Source organism: Cupressus sempervirens, chromosome 8, assembly GCF_028749045.1.
Source record: "Cupressus sempervirens isolate cs-2001-9-10 chromosome 8, ASM2874904v1, whole genome shotgun sequence".
Classification (NCBI taxonomy): Eukaryota; Viridiplantae; Streptophyta; class Pinopsida; order Cupressales; family Cupressaceae; genus Cupressus; species Cupressus sempervirens.
The window spans coordinates 379,839,970-379,862,424 of record NC_143125.1 but is presented as its reverse complement, the minus strand read 5'-3'; the positions used below and the strand labels follow the sequence as shown (position 1 = coordinate 379,862,424).

At 36.9% G+C, this 22,455-nt stretch overlaps 1 protein-coding gene across 7 annotated transcripts in view; it reads right to left on the bottom strand.

The window, feature by feature from the left end:
- LOC149542888 (Transducin/WD40 repeat-like superfamily protein) overlaps positions 1 to 22,455 on the bottom strand; it is a 233,109-nt gene that overhangs the window by 61,139 nt on the left and 149,515 nt on the right. For 2 of the 7 annotated variants that reach the window (XR_016355551.1, XR_016355552.1), the window contains exon 7: positions 20,235 to 20,369. The exons of 1 other annotated variant lie outside the window; for it this stretch is intronic. Coding sequence is in view for 2 of the 6 variants with exons in the window: in XM_089797809.1 (XP_089653935.1) it covers positions 20,272 to 20,403 (132 nt within the window). In the remaining 4 variants the exon portion in view is untranslated. Of the gene's footprint in view, positions 1 to 20,234; positions 20,404 to 22,455 lie in introns of all 7 variants that reach the window. 4 more of the 7 variants (XM_089797809.1, XM_089797810.1, XR_016355550.1 and 1 more) reach the window with 3 other exon arrangements.

The following is a 22,455-nucleotide window of genomic DNA, read 5'->3' as shown; positions in this document are numbered from 1 at the left end:
TGACTTGGTAACTCCCTTCTTGCCTTCGTGTAACCAATTTTACTTTAGATGAATGAAATAAGCCTCCTGATTATCCTAAAATAACTTAGCAGCCTGATCCATTATTACCACTGTCATGTTTTTATACTGGGGAATATTAAATACTTCTTTGACCACTTGTTTGCCGATGTTGGCCAACACTCTCTTCCCTTCATCAAAAATGATGGACTTGGTAACAATATCAAACCAGGATTTACATTCCATTACCAATTCTGGACAAGGCAAAGTAGGAGAGAAAGTCGCCGAGTGTACAATTCCACTCTTGTAGATCTTCTTTGCCAAAGGGGATTGTCCTTCTTTCAATCTTTCTTTTAACTGTATCATGTTCACTGTACCGATATTGGTATCACTTATTCTCCTCACTTTTGAGAAGAAGGTGGTCTTAGGCAATATGTCTTTCTTGTCTTTTTTGGTATTCGTTCCCTTTGGGTTCTTGTTTGCACTAACATCTACCATACTAAACACTTATTTCCGCCCCTTCGTTCTAAATGATATGGACTACACTTATCAATCTCCAACCTTATTTCCTAAGGATGGGACTGACACTTATTTCTACCTCTTCGTTACCTTAGGATGGACTACACTTATATCTCCCAACTTCAATCCTAGGGTTTTATTTCTACCTCTCCAAGTGTCTTATCATGAAATCTACACTTATATCTCCCAACTTCAACCTATCAATGGAATGATGAAGTGGTGGATGATGAGTGCAAGAAGAAAATAAGCGAAACAAACCAAGCAAGAACAAGGAATAAAATCCGCCTTTACCAATCTTCACCTTTGAAAATGAATAGTGTTTTACCTTAAATCTGCCTTTACCAATAACCAGGCCCTCTTCAAATTCGGATCAGATCTCGAAAATTTCAAGCCTCTTCAAAATATGATGCCCTAGCAAAAATCAGAATTTTGACTTCCTTGAAATTGCCCACACGCACCAAATATCAGACCTTGAATCATATAGCCTCTTCACCAAATAAAATCGCAAGCTAGAAAGAGAAATTGCTGCCAAAGATGGAGAAATCAGACTTCAAAAACAATTGCCCAAGCTGGAAGAAAATCATATCTGCTCCAAAAATCGTCCTAGGGCAGAAATTCGCCCAAGCAAGAAGAAGAAAAATGCCGCCAAGAAATGGAAAATCTGCCCCAAAAAACGCCCAAGCTGGAATTCGCCTTCCTCAGAAGGAAATCACACACCCAAAGAGGAGGACAAAGGAATGAGAAAATAAGAGGGGAAGCTCCTCTTATACTACACTTTTTGCCTCTCCAAATGGGCTGACCTACGTGGAGGAAAAAACAAAATTAAATTAGCCCCTTAATTAATGGCCCAAATTTAAATGCAACATTAAAATTACCTAGCCCATAGTGAAATTAGCACATTTAATTTCTAGTTTTAATCAAAATTAGCAAAATAGAAACAAAATAAGTCTAGGAGATGTCAAAATTTTCATTTAATAAAGTTTTGGCACTTAAAATATCATTAAAATCGAATTTAGCAAGCTAAAACCATTTTTCAATTCCAATTTATCAATTTCCTTTGACATTTCTAAAACCTTCTAGGCTAAATTTCAACCAAATTAATGAGATTTTGCAATTTAATCTAATTTCAATTTGGCAATACAATTTTATTTTTTATTTTTTAACAAAATTAATCCTTCTCCTAGCAGTCAAAATTCAAACTCCAAATTCAATTTCACTATCAAAAATTTCTTTTTTCACCAAAAAATTTCAAGATTTTCGAAAACCACTAAATCTAAAATTTTCATATTGAAAATGCTCAAGCTTATACAATTATTTCAAATTTTCAAAATCCCATCGAAATACAAATGTTGCAATTTTATACTGCCAAGTATTCATTTTAACCATCGAAAAAATGTTGTTTTTTAATTCTTTTTGGCCTAAGGATAAAATTGCACGTCCCGAAAAATCAAGTTTCACATCAGGTAAAAAATAAAGCAAATCAAATCCTTCTTGGCTCGAAGGCGTCCAAGGTGTAAAATTTTCAAATCGAAAATCTTTGGACCACTCCAAATCTTGCTAAGGCAACTGAAAAAAAATTCTAAAAATCTACAAAAATTGCCAAGGCTTGCCCAAAAAAGGGGGGTCCCAAAATATTTTGGGGCGATGGTGTGAAAACCTCACAACAGAATCCACCACAAAGCTGAATTGGGTTTTTCTGATTCACAAGAAGAGCCTAGAGGTCTCTGTCCTCACAATCCTAAATAGAAGTTGAAGCTTCCTTAGTTTCTCCAAGAGAAATCTTAAATGAAATCAATATCCAAGCATGAAGAGAATGAGCCTCTAAACGTCCTTTTGTAGCCATCTTTGTGCCTCTTCGTTTTCCTCTCCTTGACTCTTCATATTTCTTTTGTCTTATTCCACTTTAATTAACATCTCCTCTTAATAAAAAAGTGGCATAACAAAAGACTATCAAGTCTTTTGCCATTAAAATAAATGTCCTCTTTAACTCGGAAAGGCATGTGTAATAGCTTGTTGGAAAGCTCATGGCAAAATGGTCCAAGTCCAATACGATAGAGCCATATCCCTTTTGAACTGCTATAAATAGTAAGTATATAAAACAACCCCACTATATCAACTCTGATTGGCCTAAGGCCAAATCCCAAATTGATCATTGTAAAGTCTTGGTTGGCCCATGCGACCATGCTGTAAAGGGCTAACAACACATCAGAAAATAGTGGCTAGAAAGAGGGGACATTACATCTGATTTAAATTTTCATCATCTAATGACATTTTTAGACTTTTGCAATGCATGAAAGATAAAGTTGTATATTGACAATTACGGATTTATCATTTTCTGAGAAACATGCTTCAAACTTATTATTATTATATGTTTGAACTTTGAAGTTTTGAACCATTAATGTATGAATATTGACATTTTACATGTATGAAACTATGAAATATATATATATATATATATATATATAGATAGATAGAGTTGAAAATGGCCATATAGTTCTGCCCGTCCCTAGATCTGTGGTTGAAGATGGGTTTTCTTGGCCTGCCTTTAGAATAGTATGGGGTTGTGGTCATTTCTCTGGAATAGATCAAGGTAAACTGCCTTTGCCTTTGTTGTCTCTGTCTTGGCTGCTGGATCCCCATATAGATAGAGGGCTCGGTCTGCACCGAAATGCTACTAGAAATGGAACTAGAGGCTCTGCCTTGACTCTAGGTGACTCTGCTACTATATTCTTTGCCTCTACCTCCGCTACCAGTGCTTCTTCAATTGATGGTTCTGATCCAACTAGCTCTGGCCCCGTAGGGGTAGGACAGGACTGCTTCATTTTACTGGTGCTTCCCTCTCTCCTACCACGGGTGGGGATGCGGGACCCATGATACTAGAATCCGGTTTGAATTTCTTTTGTTAAATCTCATAACACAAATCTAAACTAGAATCAAGATTGGCTACTTAGGCAAATTAGATCACTCAAGTAATGCAGATTTAGTTTGAAAGGTTCACATGACAAATATCTCGTTATTCCTAAATATTATTTTTATTCAGTTTAGAGTAGAGTAACATGAATCACCACGATTCAGGCGATTTGGAGATCTGACTCAAGGCATGCGATTCATGGTAAATCAATGAATCAGCTCGCCAATTTTTGTGCCAAAAATCGCATGAATCGCCAAAATCATGATCTATACAGAAATCTCCACAAATTGGTGCATGAAATCAGCTGCAACTAGCATAGAGGGTCAACTCAAAATCATTAAAAAAAAAGCACTTTTTTAATCTTTTCTTTTGTCTTTCCTTCTTTTTATAACCCTAAAGGGCCTTCTAATTGTTTAGTATGAGAAGAAGAGAGGAAAAGGGAAGAGAAGGGAAGAGAAAAGAGAAACCACATAGGGTTGCTAATAGCAAGAAAGAAGAGCATCAAGGAGATCAAAATTCAGTTTGCGGAGGCCATAAGATTGCACTGGGAGTTTTAAGAAGCCAATAGCAACATTCCTCAACTCATTTGCAAGAGGTAAGTGTTAAATTTTTTTTTATATCTTAGTGTATTTTTCATTCTTTTCTCAATGTTTTTTAGTTTTTATTTATAAATCTTGAATGTGTTTTAGTTTCAACATTTTTTTTTACTAAATTGTTAGGTGCAATCTTGCATACCCTACAATGTTTTAATAACAAATTGCAAACATCTATTTGATTTTACATTGTACAATTTGCTCAAAAATAATGTAGGGTTTGCTGTTTTTTTTTTTTTTTAGTTTAAGTTTGTAATGAATTTTTCTTATTGTAGCTGCCTTAGCTTTCATTTTCCATAATGCCTAAAAAGGATGAGACTTGGATCTATACTAAAAAAAATTCTGAGAAAAAAAATATCAAACAAAATGTTTCTTTTGTAAAGAAATCAACTCAGGTGGCATCTATAGATTCAATTATCATATTGCAGGCATACCTGGACATGATATTACCCCGTGCTCTAAACAAACCGCTGAAGCAAAAAGAAAATGTTATATGGCATTAACGGCTTTGGAACAAAAAAAGTTAAATAAGAAAAGACAACTTGATCAGTTAGGTGCTATTGGCTCCCATGCTCCCTCATCCGCATCCGCATCTGTAGGTTGCGTTGGAGAGGGTTCTTCTAGGACTCCCTTTCGTCCTAGTGCTAGTGCTTGTCCTAGTGCTCGCCGTTCTTATACTGAGCCTAGGCCTATTATATTTCAGCGTAGATTGCAGATGTCTAAATTGGATAGTTACTTTGTGCCACGCACTACTCCTAGCTCACAACCCTCGCTTGAGAGCATGGGTAGTTTGAACAAGAAGATTCATCTGCCAGAAAACAAATTTGCAAGTTTTGGTACTTTTGTAACATACCATTTATTGCAGCGAAGTAATTAAATCTTTTTTATTTGTTCTCTTTGTTAATTATTTAATATTTCTACTTGTGTAATCGTATAATCATTTTTGATATTACATAATAATTTGTTCTCTAAATTTCTAATCATAATCTATTTGTGGCAGAACTCCTTATTGGCAAGGCATGATAGATGTAACTATTTGTGGTCCAAGCTTTAAAGCCCCTATTGAGCTGAGTTGAGTGGCTACCTCTTAGAAAAAATGGTAGAGGACATGAAGTTTGAGCTAATCGACCACTGAAAGGAATGGAACATAAAGGGTTTCACAATCATGATTGATGGTTGGACAGATAGGAGGGTAAGAACACTCCTCAATTTCTTGTTCCCTATGGAGTTGATTGATCATTCTACTTTCCTACATGCTAATTTAAATTTTGATTTGTCGATTACTAATTTGTTGATGGTCCATGAATCATAATCATGATAGTTAAATTGTTTCGCTCTATTTCAATTTTGTAAGATCCACCATATTCATCAAATCTATTGATGCTTCCTCTCAAGTCAAAAATGCCACATACTTGTGTGAGGTTATTGAGGAAGTCATAGCAGAGGTGGGGGAAGAACATGTGATGCAAGTGGTGACGGATAATGCAACAAGTTATGTTGTTGCAAGTAAACTTTTAAGTTTTAAGTTTAACTTATCAACTTTTGAACTTTTTTAATTCTAAGTTTCTTAACATGTGTAAAATTCTAATTAATTTTAAAATTTCCACAGGCAAACTATTAATGGAGAGGCACCCCACAATATTTTGGACTCCTTGTGCCGCACATTGCCTTGACATCATGTTGGAGGACATTGTTAAGATTGAGTGGATCAAATAATGTGTAGTGAAGGTCATAAATATATGCAAGTTTATATACATGCATTTGTCCTCACCACAATGAGGAAATACACAGAAAATAAGGAGTTAGCTCGTCTGGGCATCACGAGGTTTGCCTCGAATTTCATTATACTGAAGTTCTTGATGACATCAAGAAAAGAATTGAGGCGCATGATTGTTGGGGAGGAGTTTGTTTCTTCTTCCTATGCTACGACCACCACAGGATAGATGTGCGGAATATCCTCTTTGATGGGAATGGTTTTTGGGCACCTACTCAAGAAATAATCAAGGTAAATTTTTTACAATTTAACATTTAATATTGTTATTTATTATTTAATTATTTAATGATTTAGCTTTATAATTTAGTTTTGACTCAAAAAAAAATTTTGCACTATGTAGATCAATAAGCCCCTTGTATCTCTCCCACGAACTACTAATGGGAAAAATCCCTCTATAGACTACATATATGAGGGCATGGATAGGACCAAGGAGGCCATTAGAGCCTCATACGCAAAAGTGTTGGAGAAGTATGGCCCCTTTTGGGACATTATTGATAGGAGATGGCAGAATCAACTCCATAGGCCCATCCATGCAGCTGCCTATTACCTTAATCCAGCATATTGTTTACATCCTAACTTCAAGGAGGATGAGCAGGTTTTTACAGGCCACACAATCATGCAGAGATTGAGTCCTGATGATAGTGCCTCAACTACAACCACTAAGTTGGACAAATTCAATAATAAGGGTCACTTTTCTCTAGCAAGATGGCCATAGAGGCTCACACATCATTACAAATAGTTAAAAGCAATATATTCTTAAAGTTAATTCATAATTGTTATGACTTATGCATTTTAATTTTTGATTTTGTAATTTAGCCTTCAAGTTGTGCTTGTAAATGAGACTAATTGTTTTTCTTTTCCCTCATTTCAGATAGATGGTGGCAAATGTTTAGGCAATCAACCCCAAATCTTCAGAAGATTTCCATCTGTATTTTGCATCAGCCTAGCAACGCTTTTGGATGTGAGCACAGTTGGTCCATGTTTGAACATATCCACTTGAAGAGGCGAAATAGGTTATCTATGCAGAGGTTGAATGATCTTTTATTTGTTCATTACAACCTCCACCTTAGGACCAGATAGAATTTTGGCCACTAACCCCTCTCCAATCATTCTAGAGGAGATTGATCTAGAGTTAGAGTGGCTCACTGAGGCTACAGATGCAACAGTTTTCACTGAGGAAGACCATGAGTGGGTTGACCAGGTAGATAGAGAGGTTGAGGCTGTGGCCATGACAGAGGAGGGTAGAGCACGTTTAGGCACTAGCAAACACACACGTGCATGAATAGAGCATGCCACAGACATAGGCCCTAGTGATGTTTATGCACCCATCTCACATGCGGGGGCTATGGCTCATCGGTCCTCTAGGACCTACCTTAGACACCTTTGTAAAGGCATTCAAAGGCTGACGCTACAACTGAGCTTGAGGATGATGATGAGGCTTGAGCTAGAGCCTTGTTTTTTCATTTTGTTTACAATTTGAATTTACAGATAGACATGTGTTTCATCATCATGGATCTTCATCTTACATACATTATGATTTGATGTCATTTTGATTTGGTTTTATCATTATGGATCTTCATCTTATAGACATTTATGATTTGACAACATTTATAATTCTATAATCTATATATCTATGTCATGACTCATTATGATCCTATGATTTCCATTTACTTAAGCTACAATTTACATTTTACATATGTGATGGATTTATCAATTAGGTTTCTTGTTTATGTATGTTAACTTCTATTTGATGATGTTATGGTGTTTTTAAGTTATATTTAGTAAAAGGTGCAAAAAACAAGTTTTAAATCATTAAAATCTTTAAATTTCAAGAGTTCTTTCACTTTGCCAATTCATAGGCAATTCATGATTCAAGTAAGCCTTGCTGATTCCGATCTGATTCCGATTTTTGGTTCTTTTGTTTAGAGCCTCATTATCTAAGTTGGTAGTTAGCCCTTTGGATTAGAGGATTGGTGTCTCCTTTAGGTTGGTGCCTGCAAATCAGATTGGGGGTCAAAGTCTCCATTTTCAGTTGTAAATACCTGTGGGTTGGAGCCTACAAAATCATTGTAAATTCACAATTATTTTGTGAGGTCAGATTCGGGCTATAGATCCAAGCAGCTATGCTCACCACTTTTTTCCAAACTAGTTCATCAAGTACATCTAGTACATCTTTGATAGTTGTTTTGATGATGAATTAAGATGAGATAATAATATTTATGTTGCATTAACCTTTCAAGCTCAATAATTGATGCATACCAATCAACTCCTCTTTCCCTTCTCCCTTTCAATATATTTGTACACATAACACTAAGAACCAAATAAATTCTTCAAACTTCTATTAATCAAATGAATGACAACTTAATCATTGCCAAACAACCATAGATATTCCAAAAACCATCATTCAATCAGAGATTCAGGCATGGACAGACCTGACACAGAAATAGATGTATATATAAGAGCTTATGCTTTTACTTATAAACTGGTTGTTCGTTGCTGTTAAAGAACAAACTAGTTATGATTTCCTTTTGAATGAGTATGTTTCATTCGGACATGATGGTGCCTTTCCTTCCCCTCAATACTGACATTTTATATTCCCTTTCATACATGGGATGTATCCCTTGCTCAAATATCGGTAACCATCTTTCGATACAATTTGTTTGCTCTACTAACTCTAACAGTACCTTGCCTACAAGGATGATTCTGCCTACATGGAGGGAATGAACTGTCGGTCTCAGGCCTATGTTTAGTCACATTAGGAAAGTCAACAGTCTATAGTGCCATCGGATATGGTTTCATTAATTCATATATTTTTTCTTTGATTATTATTGTTGTAATGAACCCAACTAGCTCACACTACTCTAATGCTGAATAATATTATCTTTGTATGGAAATGTCTCGCACTCTTGTGGTTATTTCAGAATATATGATTTTTCATTATATATCCAATGCTGAAAAGATATTGAAATGAATGGCAATAATAACTATACCAGCTTCATTACAAACTGGTAACTAATGCTGCAATTTCCATCAATTTCTCCAGACTCAGAAAATTACAAATAAGAAACTGTGTATGATGCTTAGAGCAGAGCAGAGATCTTGTGCATTAACCTTTATGCCAATTCTGAACCAGAATTGCAAATAGCACCTAAGCCAAGTAAACGCTGCCCAAACAATGATACTAGCACTTTTATCAGGCAATCATGTGGCTGTCCAGCAAATGCCATGCCCAGGGAAACGAAATAGAAGATATAACAGATGCCTGCTATGAATGGAATGCTGAAACACCACCAATAGTGATGTTAAATGCCAAACTTGCAGCCGTTCAATCGCTTTTTGAGATACAGTTATGACAGTAAGAAAGGTAAGATAATAACCACTAAAAAGCCCTCAACATGGACACCCAAATCAGATAGGAAAACTCCAGTAACACTCACTATACAACAGCAGTGAATTGGAGTGTTCAATCCATCTCCAACACACAGATTTTCAACTGCTTTACGACAAAAGCAATTGATGACTAAATTCAAGTGGAATCAGTCCACAAGAAATTCAGACTACTCAAACCATTGCCAAGATATATCAAAAGCGATAGATAAGAATGAATTCCCTTCTCACAAAGCATTTCGTTTATAATAAAAAAAGATGGCTTCTTCAAGACACATTTCACTTAAAAGCCCCTTTGCTTTATACTTAGGAACATAATTGAATAATACAATTTATTAATTCCCTTTGGCTCCAAAAACGACCTTTTCAACCATATTATGATATTCTGATATTATGATATTTCAACAATAGCAACCTCAGCATATTTAGTTGAATAATAATTATAATTCACCCGTCTTACGAAAATAACTGAAAAGCATCAAAATCAAAATCTGACAACACATGAGTTATCCTAATGATGAAAGACGATGAATGAATCTGATGGGGTGAATTACTAAAAAGAGGCACTCCCTCCAAGATTCTTGGAGCTTAAACCCAAAGCCAAAAATAAAAACTAAGAGCATTACTCAACTCCTCTAACTCATCGGAACTAAATGTTGACTTAATATAAATAGTAAGTCCCTCAAAACGGAGCCAAAACCCACAATAGACCACTGGAGAGACATAACTCCACAACAAGGTTCTCTAAACACTAGTATCGGCCTACAAGGACCCAATAATAGACTCAATCCACCACATCTACCACAACTCAAAAATGGGGACATTACAATTATTCGGGTGTGGCAATATTCTTGCCTACATGGCCTTCCATCTTAGTAATTTGACTTAGTGCTATAATCAGTAGGAGCCAATGCTTCCTTGTATGTGCATACATGTTTATTAATTTATTCATTTATTTATTAAGAATAATTATTAACTTTATTAAGTTGTAATTATCTATGAATGATTAATATACTGTTGATATATGATTTATTAATATTTATTATAATTTTATATTTATTAATTGATAATTATTTATTTAATGATCAATATATATTATTATTCAATTATTTATTTAATAATAATATTGATGTTTAATCGATATATTCAATTATAATAGTTATTACATGCAGAAGCTATCACATTAGAAGATATTGAAAATGTAGGATGATGATTACAACCAAGACTTAGTAGCATACTCTTCAAGAAGTTTCAAAAACACCCAGAGTCCAAAAGTTAAAAAAATACTTCTAAAAGTGTCAAGCAATCCATAACACCAATTGAGCTCATTGCTACAAATAGGAACCATAAATTCTGAGCTCATATCCTCCAATAAGTTTGGAGTTCTCCCTAGCATGCATAGAAGCTTACAAGAAAAAATTGGCCCACAGTTCAGAAAACAAGATTGTCAAAAATGGGGGCATTAATATACTCCCTCCCTCGAATAGTTTTCCCTAAAGCATTTGCCAACCTCAACCAACCAAATCAGTCTTGATTTATCAATAGAGTTCCTGGCTTCCAAACCATCCTAGGAGCTTTGTAACTCCTGCTAGATTTACTTTCTTGCAATTTGCCATCAACGAAAACCTTCATCACTCTTCCTCGTTCCTACCCAAGAACCAACAATTCTTTGCAACTTATCAAGAAGCCCCTTGGATATTGACTTCTCATCTGCAATTCCATTGCACCATTTCAACAGTTTCAAGAAAATGGCTCCCATCCCTTTCAATTCCAAGCTCTTGAATTCTGGCATGGTAATTGCTGATCTGTTGCCCAAGACACATGTAGGATTAAGGTAAGAAATAAAAACTATTTGGTGCTTGAATTCCCAACTAACCCAGAACTTGGTGAGTTGAAATACTCTTCCCTTCAAGTTTAACCAAAAACTAATTGTGTCAAGCACCTGAATGGTCTGAAATGCATGAATCTGCAACTTTCCCAGTATGAAATCAATCAGATTTTCCAAAATTCATCATCTGAAAAGAACAACTGATGCAACACTAACCGTCCTCAACTAAAATGGAAAAATCTGATCATTTCCTTAGCTGAAAACACCTTTTCAAGAGACATGAACTTAGTAGAACATCAAATTTTGCTTAAAAAACCCTCAATCCAATTGTAAGAAGACTAATAGACTCATAAGATGGCTACAGGAAAATATAAAAGCAGCATTGATTTTGCATTTTCGGTCCATAACTTCCCATGGTATACTTCTTCAGCATTTGTTTCCAATAGTCCATGTTAATCCTTGACATACGTACATACTACAAAAGTAGCTCCACCATGCTAATGCTGCACTGCTCTAATCATCATATGAAATTCATCTGGAGGGCAATTTGTTCGTTCTTGGAGTCTCAACATTATTGCTCTCCACTTCATCATCCTCTAAATCAAAATAATATTCTCCTTGACCTGAACCCACAAGGTCAACCATCATTTCATTGGGTAATTCTTTCAGCAAATCAGCTGATACCACGTCATGACTAAACACCACACCTTGATCATGAGAACAGAAGCCCTACTGTCATGGTTCGTTGGGAGGGAGAAAAAACACTACTCCTTGGGAAGGCCAAGAATGTTCTCAATCGACCATCAGGAGCCTTGCCCTAAACAGCAGCTCAAGGAGGCAGTATACAAGACAGGTGGTAGCCTGTCCTCTTGTGTAGGCAGGAACGTTGAATAAATCTCTGTTAGACCAGAGGTTGGATAAGAGTGATAATAAATCTATCTAGACAATAACCTGGGGGTGAAGGACATTCATACTAGATGGAGTGGGATAGCTTCTGTATTGCCTTCTCCACCCAAATATTAGTCAGGTTCTCTCCATATTCTAGAAGTTGCCCTTCCCTGTTCGAGCATTCTTTCTCTCTACTAATCCTGGTCTTTATCAGTTTATCTTCTATCTCAAACCAATCATCTTGCTAATCAAAATTTTCATTTTCTGCTTTCTTTGTATAATATTCTGGATCAAAATCATCTTGGAGTCTATCAAGTTCATCAATCACTTCTCTCAATTCCTGACTCTTTCTATGTTCTCTTTCTCCCTAAATTGTTTGGTAACATAAAGCTGATTTCCTGCATCTAGAAGTGTTTTTTTCGACAATTTCTACTAAAACTTTTATGGATTTAAGCTTGACAGTGATCTCACTAACTTCCTTTTCATCCAAATGCATCAAGAATCCCTTCTGCAAACTTGAAGATTTGATCCCTGTTTTAAAGGAAGTGTAGATAATCTGACTTCATTGTTTTCAAAGCCTTTTTAACTGTTTGCAATTTTGCATGAGTGGATTGTCCATCCATGCCTTAGAGTCTCTTCTAAACTCAGGCCTTCCAAATGAGATCTTCATTGAATCTGTGGTGCTACCAACTCTTGAGAAAACTTGAACATAATTTAGACCATTTTTCTGGGTAGATTGCATAGATGTTCTTGTCATCAATGTTTCGGATTCAACTCTGTTGATGGAAAAGACTTCTACGCACTCTACCTAGAAACATTGTTTAAATAACTGCTATGGGTTGTTGAAATTGTTGTCGGTAAAATCTATATTGTAGCCGACAGGTAAAATAGTACCCGAATGGGCACATGACGGTTGAGTCACCCCTTCAGAAAGGTATATGGACACTGTCTGAAATGGACTTTGGGTCATCATTGTAATCAATCATATCAAATATTGTAGTATCTTTTGTATACATGCGAATAATAAAAGGAATACCTCTGTGTTACATGTTATTGTCTATTGTCTGAATGCATTAATAAATCATTTACCCTATACAGTAAACATTTGGCACTGTTGCCTATAAGGACACTGTTGCCTATAAGGACCAAGTGCTATGAGTGTCGAACACATTGAATAAAGATAGAAATAAGAATCCAGAAGATGACACCATAAGAGTGGCATAGGAAGTATTAAACTGCACAAAACAAAGCGACTGGAGGCACAGACTCCAACAACTTGCGGAAGGGTACGGTAGTGGTGGCACAGAAAGGTGACCATGGTACCACAGGAGTATTGATGAACGGAGTGCAGTCGCCAAGTCGATCAAGGGAAAGGTTGATAGAAGAAGCCCGAGAAAGGCAAAGGGTGATCAAAGGAACAAAGAAAGAATTGGCAAACTGGTATACGCCAAGGGGGAATCCAGATAGAAGGGAAAGGACCAGCGCAACTTGGAGTGTCGAAGGAACACGAGCATGGGGTGAACTCTTCGTGCCTAATACACCTAACGAGCAAATACAGTTTGGTCAAAACAACCAAGTCCTTGAGGAAGCCTTCACACCACTTGAGAACAAAGGTGTCCGTAACACGAGTGTTCAGAGCAGTACGCATGTAGAGAACAACATGTGTACAGACAACAACGCACAACAAAAGAGAGGGTACCGATGGCCATTCCAAAGGAAAAGTTACCAAAGTTCGAAAGGGATGGCATGGCTAACCCAATCAGACACTGCAAAACTTGCAAGACGATTTGGACAGCGAATGGAGAAAATGACCAAGACAAATGGGCAAGGTTATTTCCAACCACCTTACAAGGTGTAGCAATCGATTGGTTTTCTGACACCGATCTAACAAAGCTAACCACATGAGAAAACATAAAGAAGGAATTTATTGGAACGTTTAACTGCTATGAGACGACAATGAGATAGTAGCAAAAATATACACTACGAAACAAGGAAAAAATGAAACAGTCTATGTATATGCTAGAAAGTTAAAAGAATTAGTAAATAAAATGGAAAGTAAGCCAGCAAACGGGCTGAGAAAGAGATGGTTCATAGAAGGACTACGCCCAAAGTTAAAAAGGAAAATGAAGATTGTATTGCCATTATCATACACTGAAGCATAGAATCGAGCGATGGACTTAGAAAGTGAATAGAAAACAAAAAAAGAAGAAGAAAAGAAAATCATCCAACTAGGATGAATCCTCTTTTGAAGATAGCAATGGTGATGAAAAGGGCAGTAAGAAGGTCTGTGCTCTCCAGAAGGATATGACCAGGATGATGAAAGAGTTTAAGAATATGCAGAAAGGGAATAGCTAGACCAAAGAAAATGAGCTATGGTGCACAAAATGCAAGACAAATGGCCACACTAAGGGATCCTGTCCGAAGAATCAGTTCTGTGATATTTACCAAATTGCGAGACATTCCACAAAGGAATGCCCATTCAATATGAAAACAAGAGGGCATCAATAAGTGCTCCTGACACAGGAAGCATCCATGTCAAGAGGTAATGGAAACACAAACAATGACGGTGCCACCTCGGGTGGGTAGAGAAACAACAAAAGCAAACAAAACAACAACACCAACAACAACAATAATAACAATAATAATGGGGGTCGTAGTCAAATTTAGTATGATGCGAATGACTGACTGATGGTTCAATGTCGGGCACGCAACTTGTGAGGCCACTTTGCATGAAACTGTACAATGACGAACACACTGTAGTTGTTATGCAGATGGTGTGGTCATAGAGACCATGACGATGCCAAGTGCCTGAAATCGAAATCAAGAGTGAATTTGATCTCATCGAATCGGGAACAGACGAAGAGGAAGTCCTGGCAATTACACGTAAACAAGAAAAGTTGTACCCAAACCCGACAGAAGAAAAGAAGAGACTGGAAGAAGCACAAGCAAAAATTGAGAAGGGGATGCAGACAGAGAAATCACAAACGGAGAAGGGGGACACTGCAGGTACCTCAACGAGGAACTACACAGAACAAAACATCATAAGGCAGATATTACAAAATGAAGTGCCAGTAAAATTAAATGATTTGATCCTCACAATGCCCCAACTATGCCAGCTAAACTATCAAAAGAACCTAGGCAGGATAAGGGAAGTGAAACCAGGACAACAGACCCAATGCTGCTAGCTCTTACATCAAGAAGGCATCTGATGGTCATACAAATGGGTATATTGGAAACAATCCTCTCAAACACAATTGTGGACGAAGGTTCGGGGGTAAATGTCCTACCAGAGGATACCTGAAAGAAGTTGGGACAGCCAACGTTGTGGCCACCCACATTCCAATTGCTAACTGCAGACCAACATGGCATTAAGCCTTTAGGGATTTTGATGGCACAACTAGTAACGACTGGAACACAACCGTTCCTACTCAACTTTGTAGTCATTCCACTAAAAAGAAGGGGATATGACACCATTCTTGGACGAGGATGGCTCGTACAAGCAAAGGTTAAACATGACTGGAAGAAGAATACACTATCAATGGAGAGCAGAGGACGGAGATTCATTATTGATTTACACACACAAATGGTGGGAGAAGAAGCCATATCGTCTGATTCAGAAGGAGAGGATGAAGGTAAGAAGCAAATGGAACCGGATGAGGAAAGAGTTCTACGGTTGGAAGTGGATCGAAGGATGACGATTTGGACTCGGTGAACGGTCTATTTCACTAGCAGATGGAGGATTATGAACTCTTACAAAGCTGCAACATACTAACAATAGAGGAAGAACGCAACGAAGATGGATTTCCAAAAGAATTTAAGGAAATAAAAGAAGGGAACACACAACTGGCTGAAACACCTACACATGTATTCAATAAAGAAAAGCCAATAAAATATGAAGAGGCCACAGTACAAACCATGAATTTGGGAGATGAAACCGAACCGAAGAATATACTAGTGGGAGATAATTGGAATCCAGAGTTAAAAACAGCTGTATTTAAAATAGTATGGCCTTTTAGGAAAGCAAAGCAAGTACATTGTACAGACAAGCGTCAAAAGGAATTCTGGCCGTATGGGCACATGTGGAGGAGAGTGGAAGGGAGTACGTTCGCCATAAAATAGAGTCGTATGGCCTATCAGGAGCGTAAGTAAGAAAGGAAGACAGTAAAGAAAAAAAAAATGTTGTACGACCTAGGAAGGACGTCGTACAGCTAGGCAAAAGGCGACAGGAAATCATAGGTGATCCACCGTACGGCCAAACATGAGAAGATATTGTACATGACACACTGTACAGCACAAGAGAGGAAGAAGTATCACTGTATGGGTAATAACCAGCTAATATATTGGACCGTACGGACTCAAGGAGAGCACAAGTTAATGCACCGTACGGCCTTAAGGAAATCACAAAGACCGTACGGCAATTTGCATGTTCAGGAAAGAGTGTACCAAAATGCAAAAAGAGCTTTGACCCATGCAGAGAAGGAACACCGTATGGCCCATTTCCGTACGGCTGAAAACTTGTGGGAAATTAGAACACCATACAGCGACAAAAAGCAAAGAAACAACATTTTCTATATGGGTCAGAAAGGAAGCAGCAATGTACAATGGTTCGTACAGCTCAGAAAGAAGAAGGCATGTAACGTACGATGGTTCGTACAATTCAGAAAGAAGGTAAGCAACATACAGTGGTCCATAGGGCCTGGGTGTTAGAGCAAACAAGAAAGCACCATACGGCCTTCTGGAGCAAACAAGGAAATACTGTACAGCCCATCATCAACCAGGTAGAGACTACCGCATGGTCCATTCAACGCACTACCATACGGACATACTGACAAAATAGGGACAAAACTGTACGGCCTAGGAAGCTATGTGACCATACAGTACAAAAGAACGAGCCGGAATACCATTGTACGACCCAGGCAAAAGACGTCGTACAATCAGGAAATAGGGTGTCGTATGGACGGATACAGAAGCACCATACGGCCAAGAAGATTATAGGAGAGTTACCGTAGAAACTTGGGAGAACATTATTCCATCCATACGGCCTGGGAAGAACATAGTATGACCAACTATAAAAGACAAACATTTCCATATGGCCTTGATTAGCATACTTTGTGCTAACCGTACAGACTACGTGTAGAGGAAGTACATTGTGTAGCTATACACCAGAGCGTATTGGCAGCGAGGTAACATAACAAAAAAATCTGAGATCACTGTACAGACTCAGTTGAGGGGAAGCAAATTGCAGTACACCAGTAAACACAGAAGAAGAGTGATAGGGGGTTCTAAAAACAAATGACATAGCAAAACAGTTAAGAATGGAAAACAATACCGAAGGGACAAACATAAACAGGTAATGAAGAAAACATAAGCGGTTGGCAACAAGAGTGTGTGGGATTGGAAGAAAATCACAAAAATGGTGTGTTCCATAGACTTTTGTGTGGGTTATCAGTCATGGGAAGTGTGACCAGTTGATGAGACCTAGAATTGTTGCAGGCATGGAGTGTCATTCTGCCAGAGGTGGAGAGAGCACTAAAGCAAGTCTTTCGAGAGGGGTGATATGCTTTGAGGCACTCAGAGTAGGTGTTGGACGTGAGGCTATCTTGGTGGATGCATAGAGAGCTCGAGAGGAGCTGATCATCCAGCTGGAGGTAGTAAAAGGACACTTGGCTCAGCGTACCCAGGCATTGAAAGTAGAGGTGGTGGCACGGGTGGCTATCAAGGTCAGATTGGCTAAGGTGACAGTATTGTGTTAGCAGAGGCTACAGATGCAACGTGTTTTTAGAGACCAATTTGGTGTAGGCACCAGATGAATGTGAAAGTGGTGTGATGAAAAAATATCTATCTTGTTATAGTTAGTCAGTTAATGTATTCCGTTTTGTTAATCTATCTCGGATATTTTGTAATTGTCATCCGGAGACGATTTTTCTTTTGGGGGGGATGATGTCATTAAAATTTATATTGTAGCCGACGAGTAGAATAGTATCCGAACGAGCGCATGACGATTGAGTCACCCCTTTGAAAAGGCATATGTACACTGTCCGAAATGGACTTTGGGTCATCATTGTAATCAATTGTATCGAATATTGTAATATCTTCTATATATATGCGAATAATAAGATGAATACTTCTGTGTTACATCTTATTGTCTATTGTCTAAATGCATTAATTAACCGTTTACCCTGTATGGTAAATAAAACTTGTTATCATTAAAACTTGACGAATTTCCTCTTCAATAACCAGTAATTCACTCCTTGAATCCAAATCAGCAAAGTCACTTGGCTCAACACACAATAAAGGCTCATGTGTTACTTCTTCATTTTCTTGAAAAAGATTCACTTTCAAATATCTAAAGCAAACAAACTTGACCAGCCAAAATCAGCTCATTCATCAACAATAGTCCTCTCCATTGATTCTGTTAGGAATTCATCATGATGCCTAGCATAGGTGGAATCCACTAAATGTTTAAACTCTCATTATTAAGGGCATTTGGGTTCTCAATATTAATTGTTGTCTTGAAAGAAATCACATCCTGGGAATCAGAATTCTCATTTTGAACCATCCTTTGTTCAGCCTCCCCTTTTGTAATAGGTGCTGCATATAGTTCAACTATTCCTCCAATGGTATCCACACAAGACTCAAATCCTTCAAAAAGATTACTCTAGAGAGGAAATATTTACAACTCTTTAAACAAACTTTTATACTCTTCAAAAGAATCTCTGAAGGTTCTTCATCATCAATTTCAAGCAAAAAAAAATTATACTCTACTGGAAAATAAGGTTTCAATTTTTCTCTACATTGGTTCAAATTCAATCCCTCTAACCAAAACATTGCACTTGTAGAATAGTTTTTTTTTTGCCTCATACCAACCAGAAAAGTAGATAAAAATTGCATCTTAGGTCAGCTGCCACAATCAAAGACATAGATATAGAGTTTCAAAGCCCTGACAAATGAAGATACATGTGTGACCTTTTATTTCCCTTTCTGAAATGGAAAAGGTATGGTGCAACCTTTCATCTCTCTTTTGTGACTTTTTTCTTGGAAAGAGAGAAAATAAGAAAAGACAAAGTGGGGCCTCCACTTCTCTGCAATGCTTCCTTTGTCCTCTTTAACTTTCAAAATCCATAACTTTTGCATGCAGGTCTGAAATGGCATCCATTTTTTTAACCCTACATAAATTTTCAAATGGAATACGAATATGCAAGAATATTAAGGATTTGCTGCAAAAACAAGCTCAAAAACCAGATCCATTTTATAGATAAATTGAACATGAAAATTGTACTGAGTTGTCTTCATTTTAAACATAAAAGAAATTGCATTACAAATTGAATAAAAAAGCTTTTTCGTAACCTAAATTGACAAACTTAGTATGAAATGGCCATTTGGAAAATCAAATAAAATCAGTGAACTGAATGGGTTTGCAAACACACTTAAACAAGTATAACTTTATGATTAAATTTAATTTTAGAAATTCTTAGGAGTCAAAAGAATTTGACCAAAAACTCATTCATCAAACAACGCTATAAATGTAGTATGAAGAATAGTAGAGGATCACATGTTTTGGTGATGATAACAAAAACCGTTTTATGCAAATTCTGGCACACCAGTACACCAGGCAAGGACACCAGTACACCAGGCAGCAAGATGCTTGCAAGTAGATTAGTAGATCTCTTCATAGGGTTATTGATTGTTCGTTATCAAATTTATGTTTGGTTAATTGATTGGCTATTAAATATTTACTATTTAGTGTTCTTCATTTGTGATCCATGACAAAAACAAAAGAGTCTAATTATACAAGATTTAACACGTTAAGGAAAGCGCTCTAAAGAAAAGCTACGCACAAAAAATATATGACAAAATTGGCCTAGATCTAGTAGAAAGCCATAATTTTTATCCATTAATTTCAAATTTATGTCTCCCTTTTTTTCAATTTTATATTTTGGGGTTTGCCAAGGGTGACTGAGTGGTAGGGTAGGTGTGTTAGCACAACAATAGCTCAGCTTTAAAGCCACCTGGAAACTGCTGGGAAGGCTCCTGTGCGCGAATGTGATACTTCCTATCTAAGGAGTGGGAACCCATCCATGTCCCATACTTCCTACATGGCAATTGGGCCCCATTTCTGTCCCTTGTGTATGTGAAATAATTTCTGTCAAAGGACTAAGCCCCATTTGTGGGCCAAGGGAGAAGGCAACAGAGAAGGGTTCTTCAGTGCTTAATTTAATTCATTCAAGAAGAAAATTAAAGAATATCCATTTAAGAGAAAATTAAAAACATGTAAAGCATTGCACTACACATATAAGCTAATCTCTATGAGACCTTATTTGCAATTTCCTTACATACATATTTTCATCAAAATAGTCTGTCAGAAAAGCAGTACCACAGATGCATGAGCTCTGAATGATGAAACAACTGAAGCCTCCACCAGATCCCAAAAATAAAGGTGACCATCCTCAGATCCACCAATGATGTGGCCATCTGTGTTTGTCAGGCAGCAATCCATTTTGTAAGACTGGAAATAAACAACAGTCAGAATTTTTCTGTCAATTCCAGGCATAAAAGAACAATAATATTCCACAGCAGTAGCTTGAGAATTTTGACAGGTCATTCATGTCTAGACATTTTAGAGAGAAATCCATAAGAAAATAGCACTTATAAAGACTACACATAACAATAAAAATAAAAATTGAAATATTCTTCACAGATATTTCCATTGAAAATCGAATGCACGGCGAAATATGTAAACCTGAATGGCATCTTCAACATTGATCCTTAGGTAGTCATATTCTCAATCATAATACAAGTTATTCAATGGAACAACTAGTCAATTTTACTCTCTACTATAAGGTTCATTGTATTACGATAATAGATAATCGTCTATTATTAGTTAATGGTAATCCATTTTGTAATCTATTGTAAATACTAGAATGTTTCTAATATTTAGTTAGCTTTAGTTAGCTGTAGCATTTTTAGCTTTCTTTCAGCTAGAATAGAACATTTCTATTCTTTACGATCATTTCCTAAGGAAACATCGTTCCATTCTTTTGTATATAATGACCTCTCGGTCTCTATTAATTATAAGCAAGTATTTTACCAATTATTTCCGTAATATGGAATCAGAGCCAATAATATATTTTTTTGAAAATTTTATAATTTCTTCCGAAATTTTTGAAATTATTTCTGTGTTTATTACATACCGTCTAGTGTTTGAGGATCTGAAAATCGCGATTTTCTCCAAGTGTTTGAGGATCTGAAAATCGCGATTTTCTCCAAGCAAGAGCAAAATCGTGAGCTGGGAATGACTGCAAATTGCATCTGTTTTTGGTTGTTTCTTATCTGAAAAATCGAGTTTCTCTTCTTTACAGGTTTGGAATTGATAACATCTGCCATTGGTGATTTTTTCCAACAAAATCGTGACCTTAAAATTGTGGATTTTTATGTATACTCACGTTTTTTTCACAAGCGGCTTTGCCCTTCTTTAAAACACCCGTGATTGCAAAATCTGCCATTGTTTGGAGTTAAAACATTGATCTTCCATGCCGTCTCTACCTATAGCCGCAATCTGTAATAAAAATCGGCAATTTTTTCCAAGAAATCGCCATTCTTTCTATAATTTTTTCCCTCCATGGCTGCCGACTAGGGTTTTCTTCGAAACCCTAATTTTTGACCTTGGAAAAAAAAATTGATTCCAAATTCTTGGTGGGTTTTTCAAGAGCTCAACTAAGTTATCGTCAGATTTTTCTAGGTGCCTCGATCTTTCGAGACAGCGAATCCAAAAATCGACAACATATTCTTTCTAGGTTTTTTGAACTCTCATCTAGGTCACTGTCCAAAGTTTCTAAGTCTTCTGTTTTCTTTGCCTTGAAGAACATGCCTTCTCAAATTTTCATGTTTTTTTGAAAAATGTGTCATTGCATCTTTGACGAACATTCTGCTCGAGAACAACTCAAAATTCAATGGTCAAAATTATGGCACTTAGAAGCAGCAGATCATAGCAATTTTTGAATATCAGAATACCGATCAAATTGTTTTGGGTGTTACACAATGTCCAACTGCCCCTAGTACTGATCAAGATACATGGGATTTGAATAATCGAGAGGCGGTGTTGCTTTTCAAATTATCCGTCGCTGATGATCAGCTCTCTCAAATTTCACCCGATAAGATAGCTGTCGAGATATGGACACATCTCAAAGTCTTCATGAGACTTTTGACAAAAGTAGAGCTTTCTTTTTTAAGAACACTCTGTTTTCTATTATCATGGATAAGTGAACCTCACTCCAGGCACACCTGAATAGGATTAAGGAAATCAGTGATCAATTTCTTGCCATTGGTCGCAAGATGGAGGAAGAGGATATTGTGATTATCACTCTTAAGAGTTACCAAAGTCCTATGAGCATTTTATCGAGACTTTCAACATCACGTATTTTGGTGTTGATCTGAAGTTCACTGATCTCTGCACACTTCTGCTTCAGAATATCAATGGAAACAACAATTTGGTAGCAGTTCCAACGCCACCTCCACAAAGCAAGACTTTTTGGCTAAATTCTTTCAGAAGGATAAAGGC